Source organism: Anabrus simplex, chromosome 1, assembly GCF_040414725.1.
Source record: "Anabrus simplex isolate iqAnaSimp1 chromosome 1, ASM4041472v1, whole genome shotgun sequence".
In the NCBI taxonomy this organism is placed as follows: Eukaryota; Metazoa; Arthropoda; class Insecta; order Orthoptera; family Tettigoniidae; genus Anabrus; species Anabrus simplex.
The window spans coordinates 1,568,855,441-1,568,870,630 of record NC_090265.1 but is presented as its reverse complement, the minus strand read 5'-3'; the positions used below and the strand labels follow the sequence as shown (position 1 = coordinate 1,568,870,630).

The 15,190-nt window shown below is 37.9% G+C and overlaps 1 protein-coding gene across 1 annotated transcript in view; it reads right to left on the bottom strand.

Moving 5' to 3' along the window:
- Ns1 (Nucleostemin 1) overlaps positions 1-15,190 on the bottom strand; it is a 179,591-nt gene that overhangs the window by 139,942 nt on the left and 24,459 nt on the right. The window contains exons 3-4 of the mRNA XM_067138886.2: positions 9,133-9,428; positions 5,046-5,181 (exon numbers count right to left, since the gene is read on the bottom strand). Coding sequence (XP_066994987.2) covers positions 5,046-5,181; positions 9,133-9,428 — 432 coding nt within the window. The remainder of the gene's footprint in view (positions 1-5,045; positions 5,182-9,132; positions 9,429-15,190) is intronic.

The following is a 15,190-nucleotide window of genomic DNA, read 5'->3' as shown; positions in this document are numbered from 1 at the left end:
TGGAATTCTATTGTCCCCTTGTTCGGCTTTGTGTGCGTCATGTCGAAACTCCACCTTCCAAACCTAACTGGTGAGCAAACAAATCCGCGCTCCAAGCTCCCTTCAGAAATTGCACCATGGGCTGCTGAATGTAGATGTTTCCTGCCAGTATTAGCACTTAATAAAATGAAATATTCTCTGTACATTCGAATAAATGACTGATTAATTAAATGAGCACTTCAATAAGGACTAAACACAACCTCAACAACAACAACAACAACAACAACAGTAAGTACCCTTTTCACCTCCATACACACCTCAGGCATTCCTTCATACGCACACTATACTTATAATAGCTTATCTTTACAGATAACAGCAATATCTACAACACGGATACAGGCGAGAGAGAGATCGCAACCAACAGCTCTTTTAAATTTTTTTTTAAAACTCAAGACTTAAGTTTTTGCAGTCTGTCATAAAATTTATTGAAGTATATCAACGGTTGAATCACAACAGTACTTGAAAAAATTTTACGACAAGGGTTTTCACCACGAATTAGCATGACATATATTAGCTAAATTGAATATTCTCAAAGGTCACGTAATGCAACTAAATTAACATAGACAGAGAAGTGCAAGAACTATAAGGAAGCTTGAAGAAGGAACTCCACACAAAACAAACTCCCAAATTTTAACAAGTGTTTTAGGTACATATACCTTATAGTTTGGTGTGTTTAAACTTATCAAGTATTTTATTTATACTGTGCTTTATCTGTTTCAATATGTTTAATGTGCTCAATATGTCTAATGTACACTTAATAAGTTTTAGCTTACTGTAGCCTTCACTGTCACATTGATCATAGATACTATTTTAACCCCACATAGACAAAACATTACTACAATATATTTTATTTTTAACCCCATTGGACATCCGGATGATCTTATCATAAAAACATCTTTGTGACATATGTCTAATGGCTACAATATTGTAATATACCAGCTGCTGATGGCCATGGAAGACCGAAACCGGTACTGATGTGAATCTGTTTATAATAAATAAAATAGTGATAGGTGGAACACATTTCTTGTCTGTATACGAGCATCCAATCAATACTGAAATGAAACTTGTTAATAATAATAAAGAAGCCAACCAGGCAAAATGTAACATTCAAATACCAAAACCTGAAAATTAAACTAATGAACGCAACCAAAAGCATTGCCTTTCTGAAGAAATGCTTTCAAACAACTTAACACCGAAATTTCTCCAGAAATACAATAACAAACAAGATGAACTGCTCAGACACGCAAAACACAAAACAGGACTAATAAGATCTGGTTAAAAGAAGAAATAAAATTCCTTTATCGCAAGAAACAATACCTCAATAATGAACTTTACTCAACACATCTTATAGCCATCCCATGAACTCTCACACAGCTACTGGAATTACTTTCAACAGATTTCTAAAGATAAAAAAGAAGATTCAGTCACAAAGAAACAAAACACACTAAACACAAAACTAGAAACACAAACAACAAAATAAAACCAAAACCACCAATCTTAATCCAACACAAAGATCTTTCCCATTCCAACAAGGATTCCCAACACAAATTCCACCCACCCATAAAAAATCTCACACAAACCGCATTTGACGATATAGAGACGGCTATGTTGAGCAATGGACCCAAACACAACTGGGGTAATGCATCATCCTATCAAAATATCATAACTACCGTTACCGAAACAGAACTTACCTTACAGAAAATCCCATACGATATATGAGATGAAGTTAGACAAGAAATCAGTAAAAAAATACCGAAATACATCAATAACATTCATAATAATAACCTAAACATCAATACCACCAATAAATCGCACCTAAACAAACTCAAAAACAAAATAAAACTGGACAATCCACTAATAACAAAAGCCGACAAAGGCAACACTACGGTCATTATGGATAAGAATGAATACATAACAAAGACTAAAGAATGTTTCCAAGACAACACTTTTTCAAATGCAGAGATCCAACCAATAACATACAGAGGAATTTTAAAAATCTACTCAAGAACACACACTTTCTACTCACCAAAACAGAATCTGCTAAACTTATAACAATGAACCCTGAATTACCAACCGCAAAAACCCTACCCTAAAATACACAAAGAAAATGTACCCATGAGACCGATCATAAACTATAGAGCCAGTCCAACCGATAAACTATCGCAATTCATTCAAATATTTCTGAAAAAGCATTATTCATTTTTAGCAAACAAAACAATGCAAAACTCAATAGATTTTTGCAACAGAACCAAAGAACTAAAGATCGAACAACACCATACCCTTGCTTCATTCAAACATGCATAACAAACATGTACCCTAACATTCCTATCAAACCAACAATCAAAATAATAGAATCCAATTTAAAAGACCACAGCAACTTGAGCACCTTAGAAATAGATGAATTCATGAATTTACTTGAATTTGCATAAAAGAGCAGCCTATTAAGCATGGTATATAGAGCCTTTAATATTCCAATGATAACAAAAGATCTAAATAACGAATTAAAATTAATCCATGACATAGCCAAACATAACGGATACAGCAAAGAAATGGTCAACAAAATCATCCACAAAATTAAATCCCAACCTAAAACCAAATTAACAAAAATAGTCAAACCCAAGAAAGATTATGCCTTATTTACCTTCAACAATACCCACATATACACTATAACTAATATTTTCAGGAAGCATAACCTGAAAATAGCACTCAAAATCACACACAACAGCACCAATACCATACACAACACCAGGACAGTCAACAATAACAATAAATATAACCAATCAGGTGTTTACCGTATCAAATGCAAAAACTGTGACACAAGTTATATTGGATGCACAGGCAGAAACTTCGCCATCCGCAAAAATTGAACATATAAACACAGTAAAACACAACCATTTTTCATCAGTAGGCCAGCATGTAGAAGAATTCAAGCATAGTTTCACTGACATCAACAATGATATGAGGATATTAAACATAAACTCTAAGGGCCCCCTGCTCAACATAACTGAAGATTTCTGTATTTCCCTGGACCAATACGCCAATACCAATCACAATATTAATGACAATACAGAGAAAACCAGCGTCATCTTTGATAAAGCCATTCCTGCATTAAAAAATGACTATCTCAAAATAGGAAACAAACAGTACACAGCACGCCTCAAAAGACCGACGAATCACAAGCCTAACCCCACCCCTACCCCTATAATAGCCACTCCTCCTACCCCTCCACAGCTAACATAAGTCCCAAACACACTCGCAGTAGTACACAGCAAGCTTCCAAACACAACGTTACACGACCTCCACAACAACAACACCAGTAAGTACCCTTTTCACCTCCATATACACCTCAGGCATCCCTTCATCCGCACACTATATTTATACTAGTTTATCTTTACAGATAACAGCAATATCTACAACACGAATACAGACGAGAGAGATGTCGCTACCAACAGCTCCTTTAATCAAAATTTTTAAAACTCAAGACTTTGCAGTCTGTCATAAAACTTACTGAAGTATATCAACGGCTGAATCACAACAGTACTTGAAAAATTTTTACGACAAGGGTTTTCACCACGAATTAACATGACGTATATTAGCCAAACTGAATATTCTCGAAGGTCACTTTATGCAACTAAATTAACATAGACAGAGAAGTGCAAGAACTATAAGGAAGCTTGAAGAAGGAACTCCACACAAAACAAACTCCCAAATTTTAACAAGTGTTTTAACATACATATACCTTATAGTTTGGTGTGTTTGAACTTATCAAGTATTTTATTTATACTATGCTTTATCTATTTCAATATGTTTAATGTGCTCAATATGTCTAATGTACACTTAATAAGTTTTAGCTTACTGTAGCCTTCACTGCCACACTGATCATAGATACTATTTTAACCCCACATAGACAAAACATTACTACAATATATTTTATTTTTAACCCCATTAGACATCCGGGTGATCTAATCATAATAACATCTTTGTGACATATGTCTAATGGCTACAACATTGCAAATTACGAGCTGATGATGGCCATGGAAGGCCGAAACCGGTACTGATGTGAATCCGTTTATAATAAATGAAGTATTGATGGGTGAAACAAATTTCTTGTCTGTATAGGCCAAGTTTTTCGAAGCACTTTTTTCGAAGCCCCAGGTCAGGAATTTTTACCTGCATCTGAGGGCTGGTTCGAGGTCCACTCAGCCTACGTGATTACAATTGAGGAGCTATCTGATGGTGAGATGAACGGCCCCGGTCTAGAAAGCCAAGAATAACGGCCGAGAGGATCTGTCGGGCTGACCACAAAACACCTCGTAATCTCCAGGCCTTCGGGCTGAGTGGCGGTCGCTTGGTAGGCCATGGCCCTTTGGGGGCTGTTGCGCCATGGAGGGTGGTGGAGTTTTTGTATAAGATACAACAGTAGAACGTAGAGAAAATGACTGATATAAACTTATTACATTAATACAGTAATAACAAATACTGGATATTAGAAAACATGTCGGCTGCTACTATTTCTTCATGAATGTTGTATTTTTATCTCTGTCTCTTGGTATAGACTAGGAACAATGTAGCTTTCACCCAAAACTCGGGTTCATTTACGACTGTAATAGTACAGAAACTGCTGAGTAATGACACTGGGAGTACAATTAGTTCATCTCCATGTTGTGAAAGGTACTACAAGTAAGGCTGGTTGTGAGGCAGTTGTACCTTCTGTCCCAGTGAGGAAAGCAATGGTTTACTATCTTACCCCTAATCTGGCCTTGTGTGCCTCATTATAGTGATTTCCCAACCACCACATAATATTTAATTGTGATTTCCCAACCACCACATAATATTTAATTGTGCTATTTGATGATCCAACTAGTCCTTGGGATGAAGACTAACAGACAATTTTTGAGAAATCAAAAAACGAAAGCATATTACTGAAACAGAAATAAGTGGACCAACCAACAAGAGTTAGAAAAACAAAATTCACTGATCCTATTTCTCCACTAAACGGAACTTACCTGCTTTATTTAGCACAAAAACAAGCCGCTTATTCCCAGGTGAGTCTATGACAGCTTGCTCAACCTGCTTGCAGCGTGTCCCCAGCGGGTCCCTAGCATCAAGTACTTCAAGAATAATGTCTGCCATGTGCAAAACCTGGACAGTAAATATATATTAATATTTTCATTCACTGAAAAATACATTATCTCACAAATCATCAAAGCTAGAATACAACCAAGTAATAAAGTAAAAAAAATATAGAGAGAGTGAATTTACTAAAGCAAGGCATGAAAAATTATACATGAAATTGGCATGTCATAGAGAAAGAAGAAACATGTGAGATCAATCATCAATGATCTGCATTTAGGGCTGTTGCCCAGGTGGCACAAGCCCTATCAATTGTTTACCTAATCTTTTCTTAAATGTTTTCAACAAACTTACAAAAATTTTCAAATATTTTCCTTGGTAAATTGAAGAGTGAAAATGGAAAAGAGTGAAAGTGCCACAATGGTGAATTGTGTTTTTTTGCTTGGAACTGGCTGGAAGAACCATGCAGCGTACCATGCTGAGGGCTGGAGATCTGGAGACGACCAAATAGAACTTCCAGCCTTTCCCATGGTATGCCATATGGTCCTTTCAGCCAATTCCCACCAAAAGAAGACAATTTACCATTGTGGCACTTTCACCGTTTTCCATTTTCACATTTCAATCCATCCAATCCCTTATTCTTGACCCCTATAAATGACTATTTGCACCAATTTGACCTCTCAAATTCTTTATGTTCATATTATGATGATGACTAGCTCCACTCAATATTATTCGTCTACCAGCATCATGATATAGATGTTGAATCAAAATCTATATCATCTGATGGCCAGGCAGGCATCAATTTTTGTTAATGAGACAAAGTCTCTCATAGTGCATTGCACTGGCACTGCTGGTGGCTCAAAGTAGCCTACGCAGTGGCCTCCACGGTATGCACTAGCCATGCTTCTTGGTGGGTGTGCTATTTACCAACTGATGAGCCCATCTTAGCACACTGGCGGAAAATGCTGGCAACCACGAATGAGTTAGCTGGAAAATTTATAATGTCCAATAACGGAACATTTATATTGGCATTACTAACATCATTCCACACTACCTCTCCACTGACAGCTCAGAACATACTGCTTACATTGAATCAATAACAGTAAATTTCCACCTTTTTGATACATTTGCTTTAAGCAAATCAATTCATCATTTACAGAACATGTTTTATTCCATTAGGAACATCCTCAGCTATAATTACAATGCTTAGGTGAAATTACAAAGTACAGTATCTTCTTAAAAACATCTTAATGAGTACCTTGTTTTGCTTAAAATCTAAGTGAATTTAAAAAATTATAATAATTAAAATCAATGTGGATGTTTGAATGGGACAGTGAAATGGGAAGGAAAATGGATTTACTCATTTTAACCTATATTAATTCTATTTGTTACAAGTGTTCTCATCATTAGCTCCTTCCCAGGCGAATGTTGTTTATTTTAATTTTATAAAAGTGTCTCTTGAATTCGCGCCGGCCACGTGGTGTAGGGGTAGCGTGCTTGCCTCTTACCCGGAGGCCCCAGGTTCGATTCCCGGCCAGGTCAGGGATTTTTACCTGGACCTGAGGGCTGGTTTGAGGTCCACTCAGCCTACGTGATTAGAATTGAGGAGCTATCTGACCGTGAGATAGCGGCCCCGGTCTAGAAAACCAAGAATAACGGCCGAGAGGATTCGTCGTGCTGACCACATGAAACCTCGTAATCTGCAGGACTTCGGGCTGAGCAGCGGTTACTTGATAAGCAAAGGCCCTTCAAGGGCTGTAGTGCCATGGGGGGAGGGGGGGTCTCTTGAATTCAGTTAATGAAGGATCCCTGAGCTGATTGCTGTCATACTATTATTAAAAGAGCTTCCCCGAAATCTTGTTGTTGACGACAAATCTACTGTGTCCTTGGAGGAGCGACGGCTGATGCAGCCTTTCATCTCGTGAACTCTACATGCCTTCTAACAAACTAGTTAGTAATTCTGCAAACGTGTCTAATACAATAAGAAAGAATGCTTTCCCAGAGCTTACAAACAACACTTGTCAAGCTGACTGGCCTGTAATTATCTACCTTTTGTTTATCAGGTAGCAGTTAAGGGACCCTCTTCGGAGGCAACCCTGCCCAGGCAGTGGTGCCCCTACCTATGTGAGTCCCAGAGCACACGGACCCGGTGTGTAGCATCTGCTATGGGTCCCAGCTCACGGTTATGAGCGAAGACCTCAACGGAATCTACAGCGGAGAAGATGGACTTCGGAAAGATGGAGATTACGGAAGAGGCAGCCCAGTACTCATGGAATAGTATGAGTACACCATTCATCAGCAGCTTTTGATTCCCATGTCAGGGGTGGCTGCAAGGGCGTCTGTAAGGGGCAACCTGAATAATTCCTGGATGTAGCTCTAAAATGTCTTTGGGAATGGTGACCCCATCGTAACAATAGCCTAAAATATATGGTGGTAATTATCAGCCTCGGAAAAGATTAGGGCGTACCCTGCTAAAAGCAACGAGCAGTTCTTGTGTTGTGGGAGCTGTGTGCAACCGGTTGTTAATATTATGAAGGTGTGAATAATAAATGTTGTGACCCTGAAGGGAAAATCGGAGGAATTGATTGATTTTATGGAGAAAGAAAATGTTGCAATGATGGAACTGAGGTCAAATGGAGGGGAAAGGGAGGGTACACCCTATACTGGAGTGGAGGACGTGAGGCAAAAAATGTAGGAGTGATGGTTAACAAAATCCTGGATGAAAATGTGGATAGGGTAGACTACGTTAGTGATAGAACAATCAGAGTACGACTGAGGATGGAAGAAGTGAAAGATTTCATCCAAGCTTATGCAGCCCAAACTGGAAACAGTGAGGAAAATATAGAGGAGCTCTTGGAGACACTCGAGGAAGGAATCACCGATGTGTAAGTGATAATCATGGGAAACCTCAATGCGTAGCTTGGAAATGACAGAATTGTTAAAGAAGTGACTGGTCCATTTGGATATGAAGAAAGAAACAGTAAGGGAGATAAGTTGATTGATTTTTGCGAGAGAAATGGAATGATTGTGCATAACACTTGGTTTAGAAAGAAGAATAGTAGAATGATCACTAGATATAGCTGGGGTGAAAGGACAAAAACAGTTATTGATTACTTTTGGTTGAGAAAAATAAATTATAAACTGTTAATGGATGTAACAGCACTACCAGGTGAGGCATTTGATGGAGACTACAGAGTAGTGGTAGCAAAACTGGAAAGAAGCAAAATTGTGAGAGTAAAAGAAATATGACAGAAGAAAACAGTATGGAATTTAAAAGATAAAATAACTCAGGAGGAATTAAAACAGCATATTCCTATATTGGAAAGAGAAAGTATAGAAGAAGAATGGACCAAATTTAAAAACACATTTGTAAGCTGTGCACAGACGATTTGTGCCAGAACTTCGGCGACTGTGAAGGAAAAGGAGACTCCCTGGTGGAATGAAAAGGTGAAGGAGCTTGTTAAACAAAAGAAGAAAGCATGGAAAGAATGGGAGAGGAAAGAAGGAAGTAAGATTAAATATCAGGAAATTAAAAGTGTAAAAAGAAAGTGGCAAATGAGGAAAAGACAAAATGTTGGGAGATTTACACAAGAGTTGAAAAAGGAGTGAATGGTGGAATAAAAGGATGTTGTATGGATTGATAAAAAATAAGAGAAAATCTACACAAAACAAGAGGTCGAACCACTTTTGTGTGAGTGTTAATTATGCCCCGTTGATCCTGTCACATTCTTATGTCCCTAAATTAGGTTGGCCACATGAACGGCCCACTCCTAGGGCTCCTAGTGTTCGCCAACTGAGTTAATCTGGGTACAGGGACAATACATTACGTCACCCTTTTAACATGTCTTGATAATTCTTAATATCCCATTGTTGAAAAAACCTAATTAGGTGGACATGTGTTTATATACGAGATAAGAACACCGTAAAAAAAAAAAATCTTCCAATTAATCCACCTTGAATTTCAACATAATAAACTAGGTTAATAGAAGTCCAACACAGGGATATTTGAGAAATCCTTACCTTTTTAAATTCACGATAATATGCTTGCATTTTATCTCCTTTCACAATCTTTTTTGTTTCTGGCTCAACTTGTAATCGATCATGAACTGTCTGCCTTGTTTGGGCATTTTGAACAACATGTTCCAATTTTAACTCTTTCATTTTATTTTCTTCCTTCTCCTTAGCCCACTGTTGTGCAAGAGACTCCCTTTGCTTCTGACGCTCCTCCTCCTTTTTCCTCTTATAGTTTTCAACATCTTTCAGTATGTCTTCTTTGAATGGGCATATATTGGGAACTTGAATTATCTTCTTTTCCCCTGCAAGTGAATAAACAACACCAACTATATTAAAGATAAATACAACTGACATTTTCATAAACAACCTTTGATAGTATACCACGTAGCATTAAAATGGTCCTTATATGGAGGGGTTACACAAAAAAAGTTGAGCGATTTCACTGCACACCCACTACTTTTTTTAAATTTTTACTTTTGACATGTTTTGATAATGTGCCAAATTTCATTATAGTTAGTTAATGTTAAACCTTGTCACATTAACCCTAAATATCCAAATAAGACTAAAGAACTGAAATAATGCGTGTATTCTTCTATTCTTCCTAAACAATTGAAATAAACATATATTTTTTGCAAATATACTTCAATAATGTGTTACAATATAATAGAGTAATAAAAAATGAAGACATGATAATAAGCTTCTGGGCTTTTGCCGTGTCAGAAAACAAGGCAAAATTCATTATGTTTTGCAGAGAACTTTGCTCCACGTCTTCAGGAGAAAATCTTGTCTGTTCATGAGCGAAAACTCTCAAATAATGAAGGTTTGAATTTAAGAATGCTTTGCCGTTGGTCTACAGTAAGTGGTACTCACCTTCACCACTAGATGGCTCACTGAACGCAAAATGAACCATCTCATGATGAGAGCAAAAATCTGGAAAACACCGAAATGAAATAAAAACAGTGAAAGAACAAGGAAGAGAACTACCTGCGGTACGTAAATTCTTAACGGCTGGCAACTACTACCAGGAGAATCTACTGCGGTACCCATGCCCAATCAGGAGACTCACTATGTCTGCTGCGGTGCCCGCACCCAATTTAAAAAGAAGCAAGAGGAGAGTTCTGAAGGAACTCAAAGATGATTCTGAACTGACCGTTCTCTCAGCTGATAAGGGTGATGGACACTGATGAATATAAGAACAAGATCTCGGCTATGTTGTCAGAGCCTGTTTATAGACTGATCTCACGTGACCCTACCACTCATGTGTCCAACGCCACTGGTAAGCTCTTAAGGCAGTCTTCAATTTCAAAAGAGACATTTGACACCGGGGAATGCACTGTCACCAAGATTATAAGGACTATGAAAAATCCATAAAGAAAATGTTCTCCTCAGACTAATAGTTAGTGCGATAGGTTCTTCTGCACACACTTTGACTAAATACCTAAGCAAATTGCTTCAGCCATGTATAGGAGTTACTGAATCATATGTTAGGGACACACTGTAATCTGTCAATAAGTTGTCAACCAAAACCCTTCAATCCAATGCACTTCTGATGAGTTTTGCTGTTGAGTACCTGTTCACTAAAGTGCCGACTGACTCTGTCATGTCTCTCATTGAGCATCTGTTCCTAAAGCCATTACTAAGTTACTGCAACACTGCATGATGTCCAGCTATTTCTTGTGGGATGGGCAAGTTTACAGAGATATAGTGTGGCTAAGGGAAGTCCACTTTTGCCGGTAATGGCTACTTTCTTTATGGAGCATTTTGAGGGGGAGGCTATTGCTTCGGCGCCCATCAAACTGATGATTTGGTGAAGGTATGTTGACGATTCATTTGTGGTCTGGACAGAAGGTCCTGAGAAACCTCAGCTATTCCCAACCACCTAAATCAGTAACATCGTCCAATTAAATTCACCCTGGAGATGGAGTTGGACTGATACCTTCCTTTCTTGGATGTTCTTTTTTTGCTAGTTGCTTTACGTCACACCGACACAGATAGGTCTTATGGCGACGATGGTATAGGAAAGGCCTAGGAGTTGGAATGAAGCAGCCGTGGCCTTAATTAAGGTACAGCCCCAGCATTTGGCTGGTGTGAAAACGGGAAACCACGGAAAACCATCTTCAGGGCTGCCGACAGTGGGATTTGAACTCACTATCTCCTGGATGCAAGCTCACAGCCGCATGCCCCTGACCGCACGGCTAACTCGCCCGGTCTTAGATGTTCTAGTAAGAAAGAAACTGGAGGAGCATATTGAGGAGGAGGCTCTTGCTTCGGCATCCATCAAACTGATGATCTGGTGAAGGTGTGTTGATGATACATTTGTGGTCTGGAAAGAAGATCCTGAGAAACTTCTGCTATTTCTATACCACCTAAATCAGCAGCATCCTTCAATTAAATTCACTATGGAAGTGGAGTTGGGCAGATTCCTTCCTTTCTTGGTTGTTCTAGTAAGAAAGAAACTGGATGGCTTCTTAAGGAACACTGTCTATCATAAGCCTACCCACACAAATCGCCATTTCCATGCAGATTCTCATCAACATCCAGCAAAAAACAGGACATTCTCACGACACTCACCACGAGAACGAAATGGCTATTATCAAGCAAAGAGAAGGGAGAGGAAGCATATAAGGATTATGATTTTAATAATATCACAGAGGATTAAATCCTTCAAATTACGATAAAATAGTAGCATACCCTAGATTTTGTTAATTATTATCAAACAAATTCCCTTGGAGGAATCCATATAACAAATATTATAACATTCTATTTCCAGTTAGCCAAAGATATTTCAGCAATTTGAAGGAGTTAGTTACTTACAATTTTAGGTCCCAAAGAAGGAGGCACAAAATACAAAATTCAATCATTAACACCAACATTAATAAGGCTTCACGACCAGCACTCAGAATATATAACTAAAATTAATCCTAATAAAGTATTTCCAGGAAACCTAATTTATTTAGAAGAGGGGGTGGGGGGTGGAAGGAAAGGGACAAGATGGGTGACAACTTATTTATAAGAGACATACCCTAGTTTAGAAACGACTAGAAGCAAGGATTTTCAAATCAAAATACTAGAATACAGATCCAATTACGACAAAAATAACTGACAATATCATCCCTTTGCTAATTCTAAATACGGCAGCAAACAATACTGAATGATCTCCAAGAATCAAATCTACGCAAAACTTCACATGTAAACCTATTCCATTAAAACGATCTAAATTCAACCCTAGGCTTCTTAAAAACTTTAAACAGCACCATAATATTTCAAAACACAGTCCCCAGCTGGGTATAGAACTCTTTTGAACACTTTTAAAATTGCTTCCTCTTACCAGAATTTTAAGTCCAAGAAGGAGGTATAGTCATTAGGGTTTCCTTTCAGTGGAACCAATTTCTAACACTGCTGCACAGTTCCAGTCAAACAATTGCTTTCGTGTTAAAAGAATGATTTTTACACCATGAATTTCACCTGCTACTTCCACACGTTCGTTTATAGATTTTGAGGTCAAAATTTCTTATCATATAAATAAGTTCCACCCATAATTAGCACTACCCAGCTCACCTCATTCATGGCGAATGTCTGCTCCGGATGAAACGGCACCGGCAACTCGCTAACCTTGTAAAGCACACAGTTGATGCTGAACAAGTAATGTCAGGAAAGAAGCACAATGTATATTGCAGTGGGTAGAATTTGCCAGAATATTTAAACAGTGCAGCTGGAGTTGTCCAATGAAAATCTCACAGTGGCAGGAATCATGAGATGTGTAGCGAAGCTACAAGCAAGGTAGTAGATGCGTATAGAAGGCAATAGACATTGTGGCGTGTTGAAAGCAACAGAACAGGATAGATTAAAATAAAATCCATAAAAATAGGTTTCTTTGAAGGCGTATACTAAAAGGCAGGATATTCGATGCCAAACTTGAAGATAGAAAGACCTGAACTTACCATTATATCATCCTTCAGGCTAGCAGAAAAAAAAATTCCTTTTTTTTTTTTAATGAGGCAGAATACAAAAGCAGGCAGGATGATGGTAGTGGTCCCCGGCAGAAGTGAGATAATCCCATAGTGGTGCCAACTGTAGGAGATGCTCACCAGATGAAGTGTACCAGGTGAGACCAACAGGACTATAAGAATGCACAAAAGAACTCATTCACTGCAAAAGTCTGCTCTGGATGAAACAGCATCGGCCACTCACTGACCTTGCGAACCACACAGTTGATGCTAAACAAGTAATGTCAGGAAAGCAGCCCAATATATACTGCAGCGGGTAGAATTTCCCAAAATATTTAAACGAGTGGCTGGAGTTGTCCAATGAAAATTCCACATGGGCAGGAATCACGTGATGTGTAGCGAAGCTACAAGCAAGGTAGTAAATGTGTATAGCAGGCAGTAGATACTGCAGCGTGTTGAAAGCAACGGAATAACAGGATGGATGAAAAAGTCCATAAAAATAAGGTTTCTTCAAAGGCATATACTAAAATGCAGGATATTCGCCGCTGAACTTGATGATAGGAAGACTGGAACGGGTTGAGTAACCATTAAAGTTTGTAGCTTTGAGGGAGACAGAGGAATGGGGAGGTAAGGAACTTGAAGGGATAGGTAGGGGGACTGAATGCGGAGAAAGTCAAGCTATCGCAGGCTGAGGGCAGAACCATATGTTATTGGAAATGGAACAAAAGCTTCAAATAAAGAATACAATTGTTCGTTAATTTCATTCGAATTACATTCTGGGTTAATATACTGGGATACGTGAATATGTATTGTACCGGGAGCCTTGTATGGCACAGTACATATTCAAATTAAGCGCAAGATATTATGCAACACAACTCTACAGGGCCAGTTCATACATACGACATACGAGCAAGATGCTAAGCAAAGTCTCCCAGAAGATCATTCTAGAAGGTTTCTTACATTTCAGCAACCAGAAGAGATGGCGACAATTGGAATACAACGTATTGTAGCCCACATTTACAACCAGCTAAACTTCCAAATTGCATGAATATAAACCAAGTATTAGTGAAGTTATTTAAGTATTAGGGAAACATATTTTCTAGTATCAGGTGACACATTCATAGCCCGATTTGTTATAAAATGTGAGAATCAGAGGGAGCAAAGTAAGTTATCCACTGGCATTGGCCAGTGCCGGTCACCCGTCGGGTATGTGACAGTCGCAGTCTGTAAAAAACTTAAAATATTCTGAGTGTCAACAAGTTCGATCTTCTCCTACAAGTCAAATCAAGTACGTGCGACATCTCGAGTGAGTACAGCTCCAATGGACTTAATTTATTTCCAGTACTCCAGAGCACGTGGATATTTGCATAGTAGCAACTGCTAAAGAATTTATTTCTAGTGCATAATAAAACTTAGAAATGTTCTGTACAGCAAAGCGCTTGACATTATACAGTGCACTTAACTCTAAAATATTTTACAGATAGTACACCATGTGCTGGATGGTTTTCAATATTATTGACACATAACCTGGTGACTTTTAAATTAGAGAACTTGTGGTTTCAAAGCAACTTCGTGTTAATTTTGAAATGTGAATAATTCTGAACTTAGCCAGTGAGCTATTTCTCATTTTTCCAATGAAAAATTTTATACCATTCAATCAAAGAATGTAGCCTTTGCTTAGCATCTTGCTCGTATGTCGTATAACATTTTTTGTTATTTTCAAGTGAGATTCTAATTTCATTAAGACATGAGTTATGAAACAGTATAATAGGACTTTGTTACTTATACTACTCAAGATGCAAGAATTTAGAACCTAGTTATTTTCAAATTTCCTCATAATTTCATCCCAGTTTTTAATATCAATTTGTGTATATTTATTTGTTTTATGTCAACTGTGTGCATGTACATTTGTTTAGTTATTAGATGTTTTACATTAAGGCTGAAGATTGCCAGCCCCGGCTGAAACTAGTCCCTAATTAATATAATTTAGAATACTGCATATCATAGTATTGAAAGGTGGACCATTATGACATTAATTTTTATAATTATATTGTACTTATACTATTGCCAACTGTGAGATGCGTTTCTCAAATAATCTAAAAATATTTGAGAATATC